At 38.4% G+C, this 19482-nt stretch overlaps 1 protein-coding gene and 1 pseudogene across 9 annotated transcripts in view; both read right to left on the bottom strand.

Moving 5' to 3' along the window:
- CRCP (CGRP receptor component) overlaps positions 1-19482 on the bottom strand; it is a 35214-nt gene that overhangs the window by 7413 nt on the left and 8319 nt on the right. For 3 of the 9 annotated variants that reach the window (XM_019718519.3, XM_074328491.2, XM_074328492.2), the window contains exons 2-3: positions 18551-18587; positions 38-95 (exon numbers count right to left, since the gene is read on the bottom strand). In XM_019718519.3, coding sequence (XP_019574078.1) covers positions 38-95; positions 18551-18555 — 63 coding nt within the window. In that variant the 5' untranslated portion in view covers positions 18556-18587. Of the gene's footprint in view, positions 1-37; positions 96-12926; positions 13022-15900; positions 16104-18550; positions 18588-19482 lie in introns of all 9 variants that reach the window. The other 6 variants (XM_074328488.2, XM_074328487.2, XM_019718515.3 and 3 more) reach the window with 5 other exon arrangements.
- Positions 104-4215, bottom strand: LOC141570459 (DAZ-associated protein 2 pseudogene; annotated as a pseudogene).

Raw genomic sequence — 19482 nt, forward strand, 5'->3', positions numbered from 1 at the left:
CAGAAACCGCCCTCAAGTTCAGGCCTCCTTCACTCACCAGCTGGATCTCAACAGCAGTCATAGGCCTGTGATTCAGCAGCTGAAGTTTTTCAGCTCTGTCAAAAGAAAAGCACAAAGCACTTAAAAGTTTTATACCCTGAGGATCTTGAGTCTTGACCACGCTGTTCAGCGAACACTTTGTCAGGGGAGGACGACTTGGAACGTGGCCCTCAGTTCCTCCAAGTATAAGATGGCAGGATGGGAACAGGAACAGGGACTTCCTCAAGGGCCCAAATGTGTATTAGAACTATGAGAATCCTGTAGGATACAGAGGCTTGGAGTGTAAGAAATGGAGCAAACAGAAATGCAGCTGTAATACATTTCATTTGGAAAGTGTGAAGAAAATAATGTTTTTTAATTCAAATTACAGCAGGTGCTCGTAAAGTAGGACAATGTGCAGTCTTCTGCCTTCAAAGAGCTTACAACCCAGCTGGGAAAAGACAAATACACGCAAACTGTACAAAAGACTTAAGTAATAGTTGAAGATAATAATTGCCATCTGTCATATACAACTCATTGCTGAAGGGTGGTTGAAATGTTGGGACTCTCAAAGATGACAGGACTTAAAAGAGAATGGCTTCAACTGCCACCCCTGTGCAAGGAATAACTTCTAAATTTTTCTCTCGATCTGACACTGGAGCTCCAGATTCATCTTTCAATTCAATTAAATAGTTTATTGAGTTGAAAGGTATTCTGGAATAAAAAGATGAGTCAGCCAGAATTCCCAGAGTTGTCTGTGTATTTGGAGAAGCAGCACAAGTTACCCAGCCTCCCTGAGCCTCAGTTTCATCATCTGTAAAACAGGCAGGATAATGTGTTTACTATCTCACGAGAGTGAGGAAGGATGAAAATCTTATCACGGATAGTGGCAGCAGCTACCATGTGTCACTTACATTCCATCAGGCAAACACATTTAACCCACAGACTTAAATGACACTGAGATGGTAAATCACTTATCCAAGGTTACAGAGCTAGTAAATGACAGAGATGGCACTCGAACCCCAAAGCACATGCTCTTAAACATCTGCTTCTAGTATTCACAGTGTACATAAGGCGGGCTGTCATACTGTAATTTCTCCATAAATGGCAGTCATTATTAAGGAAGTTATAGTCAAGTTCTACTCCTTGTAAACCCATAAACATCTAGACTCAAATACAAAGACCTCACAGAGAAGAAGACTTTACACTGGCCTCTGAAGGATTTTCTAGGTGGAAAGATAAAAAAGAACGGGCAGTCAGAGCAGGAACAGGACAAGTACAGAACTTCACAGAGCTTTAGGAAATGGCTCTTAGAGAAGCTGTGACACAAGGTTGAAAAAGTTATCTGGGAGAAGACTCCAAAGGGCCCTGACCACCAACAGGCAGGATGCTACTTTGGAGACACTGGAGGACAACCAAGGAAAGGACTACCATGCTTGGTCCGACACTTGTAGCAATTCTGGAAGACTTAAGAAAATGGAGCCAGACACTGGAATGCTCAGGGGAGAGAACAAAGCCGTGAATTTGGGCGGCAGCAGCGGGATGGCAACGAGAGTCTGGACATATGAAATGCCGCTGGTCACCCTCAGGGTCAGTCAGTCAACCTGACAGCTGCCCAGATTCGGTGGGGCAGGGGTGAAGGAAAGGGAAGAGTCAAGGTTTACTGTCAGGGTTGTAGCCTGTTTGGGGAAAATATATTAACTGAAATTTTTGAGTTTGTGGTATTTTTGGACTATACTGAAAAGGTTTCTGTCAAGCACATTGTCTAGTTTTAGTTCTAGTTTGGTCTAAAACTGAAGAAAAAAACCAGAGCTGGATTTATTAGCAAGGATTTATGTGAAACCTTGACAGTGGATATCAGAGCCCAGACACCAACAGCAGAGTAAGTAAAGACCCAGGATAACACCATAAAGCACCTTCCTTTAATGGGCCAAAGGGGAATGAGAAGGAGCAGAGAGGGAAAAAGAAGACCCGGGAGAGTAGTGTTAGGGAAGCCATGGGAGGAGCTCAGAACAGGGAATTAGCAACAATGTCAGATGCTGCAGAGAGGACAGCAGGCTGACAGTAGGGAATCACTGGATTTGCCAAAGAAGAGGGCACTGGTAACCTGCAAGCACTTCAGGGGGACGACATCGTGGTGACAGCTGGACTGTGGACACTGAGGGATAACTGCAGAGGAAATAACCTCTTTTTTCTGTAACGCAATGTCTTCATTTTATTCAAATCTTCACAATAGTTTTTATTCTACATTTTTAGTACAAAAAAATTCACAAAGGTGCACCACAATGCCCAGAGAAACCTACAACGCTGAACTTCCCTAACAGTCAACAATACAGTCAAACATCGCATAGACAGAACACAAAATTTAGATGAACTGAAATTATAAAATCAAATTTCACAAAACAAAAATCAAAATATTAAGGGTCCCAAAATATCCTTAACCCCAATGAGATTTCACTGGCCTCAAGTCACTTTTCAGTGAGGCAGTCATAATATGACCTATTCACTCAGCTTAGGAATTCTCAGAGCCATGAGTGGTTGCATCAGGCTCTCTAAATAATAAATGGTAATTTCTGACCTAAAAACTCCCTTTAATTTGGCTCTAATGTCATCAGGCTTTTGAAATTCAGCCTCCTCATTGCCCCTCATATTTTAAACAAACTGCTGTGCAAATAGTATTGCAAAGTACTGTCTGTACTGATATCCTTCGTTCAAACAAAGTTCAGTTTTTCTGGCACCCAAACAAATCTGGGTTTGGTTGGTGTATGAAGAGACAACCTATGAGGAAGTCCAAAAAGCACCCTCCACTTCTGCCTGACGAGACGCAATAGCAGAGGTAAAGGAGTCTGTGCTTGGGGCACAAGGGGTTTCAGAAGATCCTTGTGAAAGACTACGGAAAAGCTGACAAGTGGGGAGAGGGCAAAGAGAGGAGGCATTAGTGTGCTTGGGTCTCTGTCCTGGACCACTGATCCAGTGGAGACTGGCGGGAAGACTAGGTTTGAGAGGGGCACGTGGGGCAAAGGATGGAAAGGAAAAGGCAGACAAAGAATGTTTCATTTATAATAAATGACAGAAATTAAATACTTAAAGGAGATTAATAAAGACCCATCAAAATAATTTGGCAACTTTAATTCTTAGGAAGATCAAAGTTCCTTCCAAACCTAATTTGATGTCTTACCATGTTTCCCCAAAAATAAGACCTAGCTGGACAATCAGCTCTAATGTGTCTTTTTGAGCAAAAATTAATATAAGACCGGGTCTTATTTTATTATAAGACTGGGTATAATCTAATATAATACCGGGTATAATATAAAACAAAATAAAATATAATATAACATAATGTAATACTGGGTCTTATATTAATTTTTGCTCCAAAAGACACATTAGAGCTGATTATCCAGCTAGGTCTTATTTTAGGGGAAACACAGTATTAAAAGCAAAGACCAGTATGGTGCAGTATTATTACTCCTGAGGAATTAAAGGACGATAAGATCCTTAGGGCTGCCTCCTCCCCATTCATTTCATAAATCGATACTCCCCTACTTCAAAATGCTTTAGGGAGGTACTTCTACCCTTTACATGAAAAGTGCCTAATGGTCTGGGCATCAGGAAGACACCCAATATGTGTGTGAATTACAACTTCAGGTTAATGTGGTTAAAGCATTTACATTGTGAGAAGCACTTAAGTTACATGATGTCTTTCCTGGCACAGAGGTGGCCTTGGTTCCTCACCAGATGGCACGGCCACCATCTGAGCCACCCATGAAGGAGTTTTCCTCCCGCTGAGTCACGGGGACACTGGCTCCTGCATGACTGCAAGCTGAGCAGCACTGGAGGACATTCTGGGGTGGAGAGGAATGCGGCGAGTGCAGCCCCCACTCCAAACCTGGCACTCCACCATACCCTCCTTCCACCAGCACAGGTGAACAGATGGGCCAACTGGACAATAAACCATGGTGACTGTGGAACCTACAGGGCCAACAACCACAGACTGGGCCATGGGAACATACAGTGAGGCGCCAGGAAAAGCAGCTGACACGGTGGGGCCTGGGGCAGCCCCTGGGTACACAAAGCCAGGGGACAGAGCTCTGAGGAGGCAGGTGGCAAGGTCTGAGGGCACACTGCATTCCCAGGAGGCTGTGCAGGAAAGGCTGGCTGTGTCGGACACTGACCTTTGCTGTTCCTGGTGGCTGTGGGTCAGCTTGCAGCCCAAAATAACCTCTTGACAGGATAGAAGTAAAAAAGCAATTATAGCCTGAGAAGCGTAGGTTCTGGAAGGAGACTGGAGCATGTCTGCCAGCTAAGGAGACAAGCATGTGGAAAGGCTGAAATTACAAGTGAGAGAGGGAAAGACCCTTAGAAAAACGGTCCAAGGTTGCAGTGAAGGGGTCATACTCCAATGAGACCACAGCAATGCGGAAAAAGAGAGCAGATCTGAGGAGAGGTGAGAGAATTGGGTTCTTTTTGGATAGTTTTCTTAGGGAAGCAGAAGGGAAGTAACCGTCTGAGAGGTCTGGGTACGAAAAGGGACGACAGGACTAAAAGCTGCAGAGAATCAACAGAGGGGACAAGAGGTGATACCAGCAAGCAGTTCTGAAGGCCCAAATGAGCTGGAAAATATGAACCCTCCCAAAACCAAAATTTATTTTAACCATCATCCAACAATATAAATAAAGACTAGAGAGAGCAGGAACAGAAAAAAGATACAGTGAGTAAACAAACACCTCAGCTACAAATCAATTAAAGGAACGGAACTCAGCTCACAGAGCAGTCATTATCCTGCCAGGCTCGGTCCTGCTGCACTGTTCCTACAGCTACAGAACAGATCTTGCAAGTCTTCTAGCAACAAAACATTCACAGCTGCTCCCTAAAAATCACCACCTCGTGGTCCAGCCAACAAACCAGCCTCTGCTCCTACACCCAAGGGGCTGAGCACTGGAGTAAGACCAACACCAAGTACACTGGAGGCTCCAGTTTTGGGAGGAGGGTTACAGACATGCCCCGACTTCATAACCAAGCCTACTTTTATCATCCCTACCTTCTTCCGTCCACCTCTTAACCCGCCGCACTTCAGCTCCTGTCCCAGGTGATCACCAAACCTGTTTTCACCACATTGACAACTCCAGTGGATATTCCTGTCCTGCTCTGCCCTGTCTGATACCTAACACTGCTGATCACTCCCTCCTTAACACTATCTATTCTCATGGCTTCCACACTGCCCTTCTTTCCTGATTCTCTTATCTTTCTGATCTTTCCTTTTTCACCTCTTTCGAGGTTCTCTTCTTCTGCTGCCTCTGTAGCAGTCCCCTAGTGCCATCTTCTGCCTGTTCTGTGCTCCTCATCCAAACCTCACAATTTTATCTGTTATTATAGGATTTAACCAAGAAATCCATGTTTTCATGCTATGTGAGTTGAGCTCCAGACCTTTGTAACCACTGCCACCTAAACATCTCAGACACACTTCAAACTCAACTCATCCCAAAGCAATCTGACTATCCCTCCCAACAAACCAGCTCCTCTCTCTGTACTTCTCATCTTGGTGAGGAGCCAAACGCTTGTGCCAGAAACCCGAGGGTTATCTTTGACTCTTCCCTCTCACCCACTGCCCATATTAAATCACATAAATTACTGATTATATTTTTTTCAAGATATCTGCCCCTCTCCCCATTTCTACAGCCACTTGAATTCTTCCTGGTTAGAAGTCTATCCTCAGAGGTCTGCCACTTTTTCAATCTATCTTCACTCTTACAAATAAAGTTTATTTTAAAAGATGAAAATCTGCTCATTTCATTATCCTGCTTATAATCCTCCTGCTGTCCCCACAGGTTTTGGTGTGAGCTTGAATTCCTTTAGTTCAGCCTCCAGAAGCCACTGAAATCCAGTCTTTGTCAGTCTCCCCAGGTTCATATGCCTTCATTTTCCCTAAGCACTCACACCTGAATTACAGTAGCCTCCTTATCTGCGGTTTCACTTCCAATGGTCCAGTTACCCTCAATCAACCACAGTCCAAAAATGTTAAATGGAAAATTCCAGAAATAAATAATGTATAAGTTTAAACCTGCACACCATTCTGAGTATGTGATGAAATATCCTGCCATCCCACTGCATCCTGCCCAGGCCATGAAACTTCCCCTTGTGCAGTGTACCCATGCTGTCTACACCATACAGTAAGGTAATTGAGAGTGAGAGACCACATTCACAGGACTTTTATTACACTATGTTGTTACAACTGCTCTCTTATTAGTTACTGCTGTTAATCTCTTAACTTAAACTTCATCACAGATATGTAGGTACAGGAGGAAACAGGATATATAGGATTCAGTACTATCACCAGTTTCAGGTATCCACTAGGGTCTTGGAATGTATCCCCCTCAGATAAGGGAGGACTAAATGAAACTGCAAACTCTACACAGGAAAGCATCGGGCTAGTTCCTGATTCCACGCCTTAGCACATCATGATCTTTCTACTTAGAAAGCACTAATTCACCTGCATTTGGCCAACTCCTATAGACAAAATGATATACTCAAATTCTGACCCTACAGTGTCTCTCTAGTATGTCCCCACATAGCACTTACAATGTATTCATATCTTTGTATCCCCAACAACTGAGGCAAAGCTGGCATGAGATAAATGTAATCTGAAGGATAAATTAAAGAAAGAGCTAGGGTAGCACTGACTTCCAGCAGAAGTTCAAGGGAGAGACAACTGTTAACACTAGGGAGACACGGGGCAGGATTCCATGTTCTGAAAGCAGACAGGGTAACCACACTCCAGACACCAGGGAAACCTGACAAGCCACCCATCTACTTTGAGTTTTGCTGGCCTCACAGGTAAATGCCCCAAATATGGTGCCAAATCCCAAGAGTAATCTGTGTACAGAAGAGCCGCTTTCAGGGACTGAAGTTATTCAGAGGCATACATAAACTGGGTCTCGAAAGCAAGTCCTTCCTCCATTCCTGGCAGTCCCAGTCATAGCTGTATACCTTAGGGAGATCTCAGGATGAAGTCTGGGGCTGCAGTTCTAAGAAATGCCTTAAGCAAAAACTTAAAATGATTAAACCACCAAATGCTTTAGAAAATTAACATGCTGCGCTCTAACCAACTGAGCCATCCAGCCACCCACTTTAACAATGGTTTTGTTTTCAACCTAATTTAAGATAACTTAAAATAATTATGAGTACCATATTTTGCCGTGTATAATGTGCACTTCATTGCCCAAATTTATGAGGGACAAATAAGGATGCACATTATATTGGGTAGTACTAATTCCGTATCTATATAAATGATTTTAATTCTTTTATTTATGCTTATGCATTAAAAGTGTAACTCCAGAAATCAATAACGATATCCGTATGCAAAATAATACCCTAGAATCCGATAATCCATTTTGTTAAACCTGTAATGAATTTGTAATGATAAAGAGTTCTTGGCCTTCTATGATGCGTAAATATCGTAATTTTGTCATCGGTACATAAAATTTCTTGTGTTTTGTATTTGTTACATATAATTTCTTGTACCATAATATGTTAAAAAACAAATGCTAAAATTCCTTTATAATACAAGAACAAGTACCGAAATGTAAACAAATAAAAAATTGAATTAAACAATTAAATCGAAAGATTTTTTTCTTGGAAAGTTTGGGCCAAAAAGTGGGTGTGCATTATACACAGCAAAATACGGTACGTTCTGGGATACACAATGTATAAATAAATAATTTTGTTTTCTCAACAAATGAAAGGGATGGGAAAGAATCTGTAAGGGAGCAGAATTTTTGTATGTTATTGAAGCTAAAAAAGTATAAATTCAAATTAACAGTGTTATAACTTTAGGATGTAAACCAGGAGGTGGGGGGAGGACAGAATGGGGAGTATTGCTTCATGGGTATAGCATTTCAGTTTTGCAAGATGAAAAGAGTTATGAACACAGTTATGATGGTTGCATAATATTATGAATGTATTTAGTACCACTGAATGGTACACTTATAGTTAAGATGGTCAATTTTACGTTACATATGAGGTGTGACAATTAAGTTCATGAACTTGTTGCAACGATGTTGCTAACCTTTTGTGATATCAGAGGGATTATTCATTATGAATTTGTACCAACTGGACAGTTAACCAAGTTTTTACTATTTGGAAGCGCTGAATAAGCTGCGTGAAAAAGTTACACGACCTGAACTTTTCGCCAACAATTCATGGTTCTTGCATCACAAAAATGCACCAGCTCACACGGCACTGTCTGTGAGGTAGTTTTTAGCCAGTAAACAAATAGCTATATTGGAACACCCTGCCTACTCACTTGATCTGGCCCCCAATGACTTCTTTCTTTACCTGAAGCTAAAGGAAATATTGAAAGGAAGACATTTTGATGCCATTCAGGACATCAAGGGTAATACGATGACAGCTCTGATGGCCATTCCAGAAAAAGAGTTCCAAAATTGCTTTGAAGAGTGGACTAGGCCCTGGCGTCGGTGCATAGCTTCCCAAGGGGAGTATTTTGAAAGTGAACATAGTGATATTCAGCAATGAGGGATGTAGCACTTTTTCTAGGATGAGTTCACAAACTTAACTGTCTGACCTTGTCGTGTGTGTGTGTGTGTGTGTGTGTGTGTGTGTGTGTATTCAGCCATAAAAAGAATGAAATCTTACCATTTGTGAAAACATGGATGGACCAAAGGGCATTATGTTAAGTGAAATAAATATGACAGAAAGACAAATACCATATAATTTCTATGAAGAATCTTAAAAAAACAAAAACAAACAAACAAACAAAAACCCCCAAGCTTACAGATACAGAGAACAGATTAGTGGTTGCCAAAGGAGGGTGGGAAAAACGGGTGAAGGGGGTTAAAAAAAAAAAAGCAACTGTAGTTGAATATTTTTAAAGAATTTATATAAAAAGGCAAAGGAACTAGAAAAGTCAAAACAAGCTGAAAAAGAACAAAGCTTAAAAACTCATATTATTTGATCTCAAGACTTACTATAAAGTGCAGTGATCAAGACAGTGCAGTACTGGCAAAAGAACAGGCACATTAGATCAATAGAACAGAATATAGAATGAAGAAATAGACTCAACAGATCTCTTACAAAACTACAAAGGCCACTCAATGGGAAAAGGATAGTCTTTGGTACTAAAATGGTACTAAAACAGTATGAAATCTGCATACACAGAAAATGAATCTCAACCCCGTCTCACACAATACCCTCAAAATTAACTTCAAGTGGATCATTTTTTAGAAGAAAATATAAGAGAAAATCTTTGTGACTTTGGGCACAGCAGAGTTTTTACATGATGTTTTACAACATCAAAAGCAGGATGCATAAGAGAAAACAGAAAGGATAAATTTGCCTTCATCATTATTAAAATTAAAACATGCTCTGAGAAAGACAGTGTTAAGAGAATGAAAAGACAACAACAAATTGGAGAAAATATTTGCAAATTACATACTGAAAAAAGAACTTATATCCAGAATATACAAAGAACTCTTAAACCCTATAATAAAAAAATAAAGGGCAAAATACTTGAATAGATACTTTATCAAAGAATATAAGCAAAATAAGACTAATGCTCAGCATTATTCATTATTAAGGAAATGCAAATTAAAACCACAATGAGATACCATTTCAAGCCAATTCGAACAGCTAAAAGTAAAAATACTAAAAATACTAGGGAGGATATGGATAAGTGGAACTCACATTCTAGGGCAAATGCAAAATGGTACAGACATTTTAAGAAAGAGTTTGGCAGTTTCTTATAGTTAAACTTACTCTTACAGTATGACTCAGCAATGACTCTCCTGGGTATTTACCCAGGAGAATGAAAACTTACGTTCATACAAAAACCTGCACGCAATGTTTATAATAGCTTTACTCACAATTGCCAAAAACTAGAGACATCTCAAATAACTTTCAACTGGCGAGTGAATGAACAAACTATAGTACATTCATATAATGGAATACTACTTGGCAATAAAAATAAACTGATACATTCAACAACATGGATAAATCTTAAATGCATTAGGCAAAGCAAAAGAAGCCAAACTCAAAAGGTTACATACTGAACGACTCCATTTACATGACTTTCTGGAAAGGACAAAACTATAGGAAAAGAAAACAGATCGGTTGCCAGGCACTGGGCACAGGGGAAGGGATTACAAAAGAATAGGTAATTTCTGGTGGTGGCAGAACTGTAGTATACTTGAATTGCTTGTGTATACTAAAGCCATGATAAATCATTTTAAAAGAAATATTTGTACGAGTCCAGCATTGACTCAAAATTTCTAGGGTGAAAAATTCCCTTGCCTGACTGCTGGAAGGGAGTATCTGTTCTTTTCCCTAGAAGAAAAAGCTCCTTCTCAATGCCCAGGCAAGGACACAAATAAATGGAAAGACATCCCATGTTCATGGACTGAAAGACCTCATCTTGTTAAGATGTCGATAGTACCTAGTGATGAGCTACAGATTCAATGCAATCCCTATCCAAATCCCAACGGCATTTTTAGCAAAAATAGAAAAATCCATCCTAAAATTCATATGGAATCCCAAGGAACCCTAAACAGCCAAAACAATCTTGAAAAAGAAGAACAAAGTTGGCTATCTCGCACTTTCTGATTTTAAAATTTACTACAAAGCTACAGTAATCAAAAGAGTGTAGTACTGGCATAAAGACAGACATATGTATATACCAATGGCATAAAGAGCCCAGAAATAAACACTCACATATATACCGTCAATAATTTTCGACAAGGGTACCAAGACCATTCAGTGTGTAAGGACAATTTTTCAACAAATGGAGCTGGGAAAACTGGATATAAACATGCAAAGAATAAAGGTGGAGACTTCCTTTACACCACACACAAAAACTAATTCAAAATTGATCTAACACCTAAACACAAGAGATAAAAGTATAAAACTCTCAGAAGAAAGCAGGGGAAAAGGTTCATGACATTGGATTTGACAATGATTTCTTGGATATGACACTAAAGGCATACATAACAAAAGAAAAACAAACTGGATTTCAAAATTAAAAACATTTGTGCATCAAAAGACACTAGCAACAGAGTAAAAAGGCAACCCACAGAATGGGAGAAAACATTTGCAATCCCTGATAAGGGATTAAGATCCAGAATATACAGATGACTCCTAAAATTCAACAAGAAAAAAGAAACCCAATTCAAACATGGGCAAAGGACTCTGAAAGGACATTTCTCCAAGTAAGATTAGGAATGGCCAATAAGCACATGAAAGATGCTCAACATTATGCAAAACAAAACCACAATGAGACACCACTTCATACCCATTAAGATGGCTATTATCAAAAAAACAGAAGATAAGTATTAATGAGGATGTGGAGAAATTGGAACCCGCGCACAATGCTGGTAGCAAGGTAAAATGGAACAGCCACCAGGAAAAACAGTACAGCAGTTCATCAGAAAATTTATAATAGGATTATTGTATGACCCCCACAATGACTTCTGGGTATATACTCAGAGCTGAACGCTGGATCTCAGAAATAGTTGTGAATTCATGTTCAGAGCAGCATCAGTATTCACACCAAAAAAAAGGCGGAAGCAACCCAAGTGTACAGCAATCAACAAATAAACAAAATATGGTAGATACATAAAATGGAATACTGTGCAGTATTCAAAAGGAAGGGAAATCTGACACATATTCATGGATGAATCCTGAAGACATTATGTTAAATGTCTTCAGTCACAAAAGGACAAATACTATACAATTCCCTCACAGGAGGTGATCAGTCAAATTCATAAGACAGAAAGATCGGTGGTTACCAGGGGCTAACGGGCAAAGAGTATGGGGAGACACTGTTTAATCCGTTCTGTGGATGCATGGCAGTAATGGTTGTAAAACGGGAATGTACCTAATGCCCCTGAATTGCACACTTAAAAATGGTTCAAACGGGGCGACCGATTGGCTCAGTCGGTTAGAGCACAGTGCTTATAACACCAAGGTTGCCCGTTCGATTTCCACGCGGGCCAATGAGCTATGCCCTCCACAAGTAGATTGGAGCTGAGGGGCACCATCCACAACTAGATTGAAAACGACTTGACTTGGATCTGATGGGTCCTGGAAAAACATACTGTTCCCCAATATTCCCCAATAAAAATTTATTTTAAAAAAAAAAAGGTTATAACGGTAAAAAAATAATAATATATAAAACAATATTTTGATTTTTATGAAGATAAATACTGTATGATTCCACTCATAGGAGGTATCTAGAGTAGTCAAATTCATAGAAACAGAAAGCAGAATGGTGGCTGCTGGGGGCTGAGGTGAGGGAGAAATGGCAAGTTGTTCAATTGGTACAGAGTTTTAGTTTTGCAAGATTATAAAGTTCTGGATATTGGTTGCACAACAATGTGAATATATTTAACACTAATAAACTGTATACTTAAAAATATTAAATTGATAAATTTTATGTTGTGCATTTTACCACGCTTAAAAATATAACAAACTTGACACACACACAGACACATAGGTACACACATTTGAAAGATGTCTGTCTTTAGAGTTGATCTGGAGAGATGCAAGGGGAGAAGTGCACTTAGTTTACTGATTGTGTACCAACTGTGTGCCTGAAAAATAATACCAATGGTTCCTCCAAGATACAATTATTGATTATCCTGAATGGAATGACAAAAGCTTTTGGGATTTATCAACTCTGGTATTAATTCTAAAAGCCTAGAGTTAGTTTTCTTCTAGAAGGATCCCTATGTCTAAGTTTCAGTTGATTCATCTACAATACTATAACACTACTTTAAAAGAGCACACTGAGTGTTAATTACAATTCAAAACCCAACTAAATATAAATACACAGTTGCTGAAGTTAGCTTTTATAAGTTACTTTCATTATGTGTCACTCTTCCTACAAGATAATTTTTACTTACTTGGTCAACTTGTGGCTTTTCATTGCTGTGAGAAATTCTCTGACAATCTCAGGAGTCTGGTGCCTGCATGGTGTTTTTGATATGTATTTTAATGTCTTAAAAAAATAAAAAAAGGAAAAAGCAAGCATAAGACCAAGAACCCTGAATGAGAAAAAGGGAAGGCAATGGCTATAATTTAGTATTCTAAAATTTTGTTGCAAAAACCTTCTATAAAACAAATGCCTTTAGGAGAGTCAATCTTCATATAATAGGAATTCCTTAAAAAAACAAAACAAAACAGTAGCTGGAACAGGAAAAATAATTAATGAAATTTTAGAAGAAAACTTTGATCTTAAAAAAACAAAATAAGAAAAAACAATCTGACAACTGCATTATAGTTTAATTTTTTTTTAAAATACGAGGAACCCAAAGAATAAAATACATAGCCCTAAAACCATATGGATATAAATGACTGAAAAATAAATAAGTGGATGAGAAGTAACAACTCTTTCTTACAGAAGAATTCTAGGTATTAAACATAGAAAAAAAAATGAGGAAAATAAATCACCACTAGGCTGTCCTACCATAGTAATAATTACTGCATGAAAGACACACCAACGAATGCTAAAATTAATGGGTAAAAGCTGAAGGAGAAATGGGATATTTGCATAACCTCAAAGCATCTTGTTATTTACACTTTTTAATAAACATTTATTAAATTACTGTGATGGTTTTAACACATGTCCTCAAATTCTTTGATATCCCTCCCTTCAAGAGGTGCAACCTAATTCTCTTCTCCTTGAATGTGGGCTGCACTTGGTGACTCCTTTCTAACAGAACATGGAAATGGAAAAACAGCAACTTTACAGTGGAGTAACCAGGCAGATAACACCTTAACCAAGTGATCCAAATTAACAGGATCAGTAATAAGACACTGACATCATGTAGCATGCATGGTATCATGTAACATGCATGTAATATGCAATTAGAAGAGCACACAGCCTCAGTGGTATTCTTCCCCAAAACCATAACTTCAATCTAGTCATGAGAAAATATCAGACATACCAAAATCGAGGCACATTCTACAAAATACCTGACCAGTACTCTTCAGAAGTGTCATGGTCATGAAAGATAAGGAAAGACTAAGGATCTGCTACATATTGGAAGATATTAAGGAGACATGTTAACTAAATGCAAAATGGTGTCCTGGATTGGATCCTTGAACAGAAAAAAGTGGGGATGGGTGGAAAAACTGGGAAATTCCAAATAAAACCTTTAGTTTAATAATATGTACCAATGTTAATTTCTTAGTTTTAATAATTGTACCATGGTTATATAAGGTTTACATAGGGAAAACCAGGGGAAAGGTACTTGGGAAATCTCAGCACTATCTTTATAAATCTTCTGTAGGAGTAAAATTATTTCAAAACAAAAGGTTTTCATTTGTTTTTTAAAGAGGGAACCTACTTAGACATATTTTGAAAGGAATTTTAAACCTGAAAAAATAAACAGTAACCTCAGCATCTAAGAAAAGACTCTCTCAAAAGTGCACACATCAGGGTGGTCTCACACTTCTCCATAACAACAAATACTAATAAACCCAGTAATGTGTATAGAACCCTGCAGAGTAAAAGTGGAAGCCAGGAACTCCATATTCAGATAAGTAGTCATTCACATTACGAACACTAGAAATATATTCTCAGGTATAGAAAGTCTCAAAACATTTAGTACCACAACTTTCCGTAAGGCACCATAAATTAAAAGCAAGAATTTAAAGAGGTCAATGAGCTGAAACAATTAAGTGTGTAATTAAAAATTACTTGATGGTTTAAAAATTTGTTTATAAAACTAATTACCAACAAATATTTTTTTCTTCTTTGAAAGAAATGAACTACATAATGTAAAAGAACATGAATGAATGAATGATAGGGTTTTAAATACATGATTAAATGAACAAAACTGGATGAGGAAGGATGGTGACAAAAGTGCTAACCCCCTTATTTCCCTTAAAATGGATTATGATAACTTAATTCAAATTTAATAATTCTTTGAAAATATAAAGAAATTAAAACCAAATTCTCTATAGAGACAAAAATCAGAATTGGAAGGAAATAGCAAGAAAACAAATTAATATGACAGATACAAAATCAAACATCACTTATAATAAACATAATGGCTTAAACTTTTTTAAGGACAAAGCATAACGTTGGGAGAGAATGAGGTTGGGAGAGAAGGCAGCAAAATGTCCACTAGATATTAAGATTATTAACTACTTTTGCTTTCTTCTTCATGCTTTTTGGTATGTTTTGGGTTTTCTACAATAAAAAGTATCGCTTTTTGTGTAATAAAGAGTTTGACTTTGCCCAACAAGAAGGTCTAGCCTTTAACCTCAGCTTCTGGATGAAATCTCCAGACTCCTGGAATGTTATACGTAACAGGAATATCTCTGTCTGGGGCCTGAGATCATCCTGGATTTTCTTAACAATGTAACTTAAGGTAGAGGCTTTGGTTCATGCAGTATGGCTGGGCCTGGAAGCTGAGATTAACTACATGGGTAATTAATCATTAATCATGCCTGTGTAACAGAACTGAGCTTCCCTGGTTGGCAATACTCTGTGCATACTGTGACACACAAACTTCAAGACAAACGTGTGCTGAGTCCACATTAAGAGGACAAGGGAAGTCCTGCATTTGATATTTCTCCTAGAATCTGCCCTATTTGCTTCTTCCATTGGCCAATTTTAATCTGTAACCTTTCCCCGTGATAAACAGTAACTGTGAATATGATAGCTCTCAGTGAGTTCTGTGAGTACGTCTAGTGGATTGCTGAATCTGAGGGTGGTCCTGGGATCCCCGACTTGAAATTGATGTTAAGAGTGAGGGCAGTCTTATAGACTAGTCCCTTTAATTTTGTAGTTGGCTAATCTTCCAATCGGCCAAATTCTTTCCACTTTTATAAACAGAATAAAAATTGGGTTATAGTAAAACTATTCACATCAGGTGACAGGAAGTCATGATTGCTTTGGTGGCAGTCAGCAGCAGAACAAAGCAACCCCCTCAATGGTAGTTCAGGCAGATCCTCCAGAAGCCTAGGCTTACTTCATAGGTGATAGTATTCAAGTTCTGTTGCCCAGAACTGTGTTTATTTTTTCCACTTTCTTTACGCTGCTCTTTCAGATCAGTTAGTAACTGGTACACCTAGGAAGAGATATATGAAAGATTTTTATAAAAACACTTGAGAAATGTATCTATTCCAAGGTCAACGACTTCAAAGGATAAATAAGATAGTACCTCTTTTCTTCCCACAAACCCTCCCTCCAACTCTAGCATTAGAGCAAATATGAATCCAACAAGTATGTGACTTTTTTTTTTGAGATTTTTTTTTTTAATTAAAGTTTATTGGGGTGACAACTGTTAGTAAAGTTACGTAGATTTCAGGTGTACAATTCTGTATTACATCATCTATAAATCACATTGTGTGTTCACCACCCAGTCAGTTCTCCTTCCACCACCATATATTTGATCCCCTTTACCCTCATCTACCATCCCCCTCCCCCTTACCCTCTGGTAACCACTAAACTATTGTCTGTGTCTACCAGTTTTTGTTTTCTCATTTGTTTGTCTTGTTCTTTTGTTGTTTTGGTTTATATACCACATATCAGTGAAATCATATGGTTTTCTGCTTTTTCTGTCTTTTTTGCTCAGCATAATAATCTCAAGATCCATCCATGTTGTCATAAATGGTTCTATTTCATCTTTTCTTACTGCCAAATACTATTCCACTGTGTATATATACCACAACTTCTTTATCCACTCATCTATCAAAGGACATTTTGGTTGTTTCCATGTTTTGGCCACCGTAAATAGAGCTGCAATGAACATTGGAGCACACTTGTCTTTATGGATAAATGTCTTCAGATTTTTTTGGGTAGATACCCAGGAGAGGGATTGCTGGGTCATACAGTAATTCTATTCGTAATTTTTTTGAAGAACCTCCACACTGCCTTCGATAGCGGCTGCACCAGTCTGCATTCCCACCAACAGTGTATGAGGGTTCCTTTTTCTCCATAGCCTCTCCAACACTTGTTATTATTTGCCTTGTTGATGATAGCCATTCTAACTGGGGTGAGGTGATACCTCATTGTGGTTTTTATTTGCATTTCTCTGATGATTAATGATGTTGAGCATTTTTTCATATGTTTATTTCCCATTTGTATGTATGTGACATTTTAAAAATGCTCTTTTATCTAAGTCAATAATTCAAATTCATTAGTTTACTTCAAATATTTCAAATATTTCCTACTAATATACACCGCATCTCTGATCTCAAAAATATTTTGTTTAAAAGTAAATTTTCCTAAAATAAATAATAAATTTTCCTAAAATAAATAAATCTTTTTTTTTTTTTATTTAAAAAAGGTTCTACTCCTCTAATATAAAAGTCTAGTATAATGTATTTCTGGAAAAGAGAAATTATGAGGCAAGTGCTAAAATATAGTTTCCAAAAAAAAAAAAAGGAAAGGAAATAATGCTATAGAACTTTTGAAGTAAACTTTCCCCAAGAGGGAGAAACGTGTGCATTAACTCTAAGTAGGGTGTGGGGAGTAGATCTCTTTCTGCTTTAGAGATTATTCCAGAGAACTGAGGGAAGTATATACTCACAGACCATTACTAGATACAATGCAACCCTCCCCTGCCTATCCTTTTCAGAAACAGTGGATGAGACCCCATTAATGCAATCAATGTTTTCCGAATGGATAAAATACCTAGCAGAATCCAAACTGAACAAGGAGGTTCCCTGGCTTGACCAACAACCATTTCTTTCCTGTTACAAGCAGCAACCATTTAAGGTAAAGTTTAAGAAAGAGAAGAATATGGCCAACTGTGTTAATTCTACTACTTTCTAGACATATCACACAGTGGAGAACCAAATCTTCTGCAAGACTTCATGAGTTTAGTCTCTGGAATATGAAAAATCAACAATGACTGTATAAATGGTTCTTTCTACACCTGGCATTAACCTATCAAATGATTTTGCTAGCATCAAACAAGATCCAGGCAAAACAGAAGGTAGGCAAAATTAATGTTTATTTCCCCTCTCTCCAACCCCTTTCCTTCTTTGCTCCCTTTCCCCAGCAGCCCTAAATTCCAAATGTTAGTTCCTACTAAATTATTCATAATGGTAGGTCAACTAAGCTCTCACTTTCAAAATGAAGGTTTTGATGCTTAGACTATTATGAGCATCACAGTAATGATGTATAAAAGCATTTTATAGGTAAAGATAAAGAGTGGTAGTTAGGAAAATACACACATATTTTAATAGAAACTTTTGCAGACAGGAACAGTTGCAAAATGGATGCTTTCATCCCATGAAGACATCCCAAATGAAGATCTAAAATTCTTGGATCTGAGGAAAGTTGCCTACTGTACACTAAAGTCGTCCCATCTTCCCTGAATTACTATGTAATTTACTAAGCTTAGAATATTCCAAGGTCCACCAGATGGTGCCACCTATCCTATTTTAAAGTGGAAAATCCAAATGAATTTAGTCATTTCTAACCACAACTGATTCAATAATCTTCAGAGGCAAAGAGCAAACGGTCGGTCAGCAAGGAAAATACAAAGTCCACTTCAAAGGTATTTACCTCATAGTTACTGAGCAGCGCAGAATTGGCGTCCTTCCTGAAAAAGAAAAGAAAATTATCATAGTCTGGGCTCACAACCATTTGTGTGAATTAAACATCTGTAAAATAATTCCTCTGTCAAAATTTAGTCATCCAGTTCAGGATTTAGTGACTACAACCCTTAAAAGAAATGTCCGAGGCCCTACTGGCTTAGCTGGTAATGGACAATTCCAGAACATACTTTCCTTTTCACAGCCAGAGTATATCATACATCTATTACCACACACGTGATTAAAATACTCTACTTATCCGTAGTCTATGGAGCCAGAAGTTCAGAGAAGTCAGATATCCAGGAGGATTTAGTTACAGGAAGAACACCAGGGGCGGTGGGGGGGTCTATAAACAGTATGACGGCGCTGGAATTAGCTGAAGAAACAGAATGCTGGCTCATCCCACAGCCATGACCTCTCCCCAGTACCGGCTGCCTTTCACCAGCCATTGACATCTCGGGCAGAAACACGAACATCACCACTGGGAACTCCAGCAATGTCAAAACTCCTGCCAGACACCCACAAAACTACTAAGATGTTTGTCTTCTGTATCAATTCAGCAGGTACAGTTCATGTGTCAAGCAGAGGTCAAAAGCCTGGCAGCCCTGTGTAACAATCAAGGCAAAACATCATCGTTCACTGATGAATGAAAAGAGCAGTGCGACTTGCATTAAATTATAATCGATCCGTTCTACAATATCATATCAGAATTTATTGTTTTTAATAGTCTGAAGGCAGTATAGTATGATAATTATGAACAATTTTGAAATCAGACAAATCTGGGTTCATATTCCAGCTCTGCTACTTAAGAGGTATATGAGTTTTAGTAAGTTAATTAGCCCCTCTAAGCTTCTCCATCTAAAAAGAAATGGAGACAAACTAGTACCTAGAAGTATAGCCTGG

This window comes from Rhinolophus sinicus, chromosome 3 (genome assembly GCF_057876585.1).
Source record: "Rhinolophus sinicus isolate RSI-liver-muscle chromosome 3, RSI-T2T, whole genome shotgun sequence".
In the NCBI taxonomy this organism is placed as follows: domain Eukaryota; kingdom Metazoa; phylum Chordata; class Mammalia; order Chiroptera; family Rhinolophidae; genus Rhinolophus; species Rhinolophus sinicus.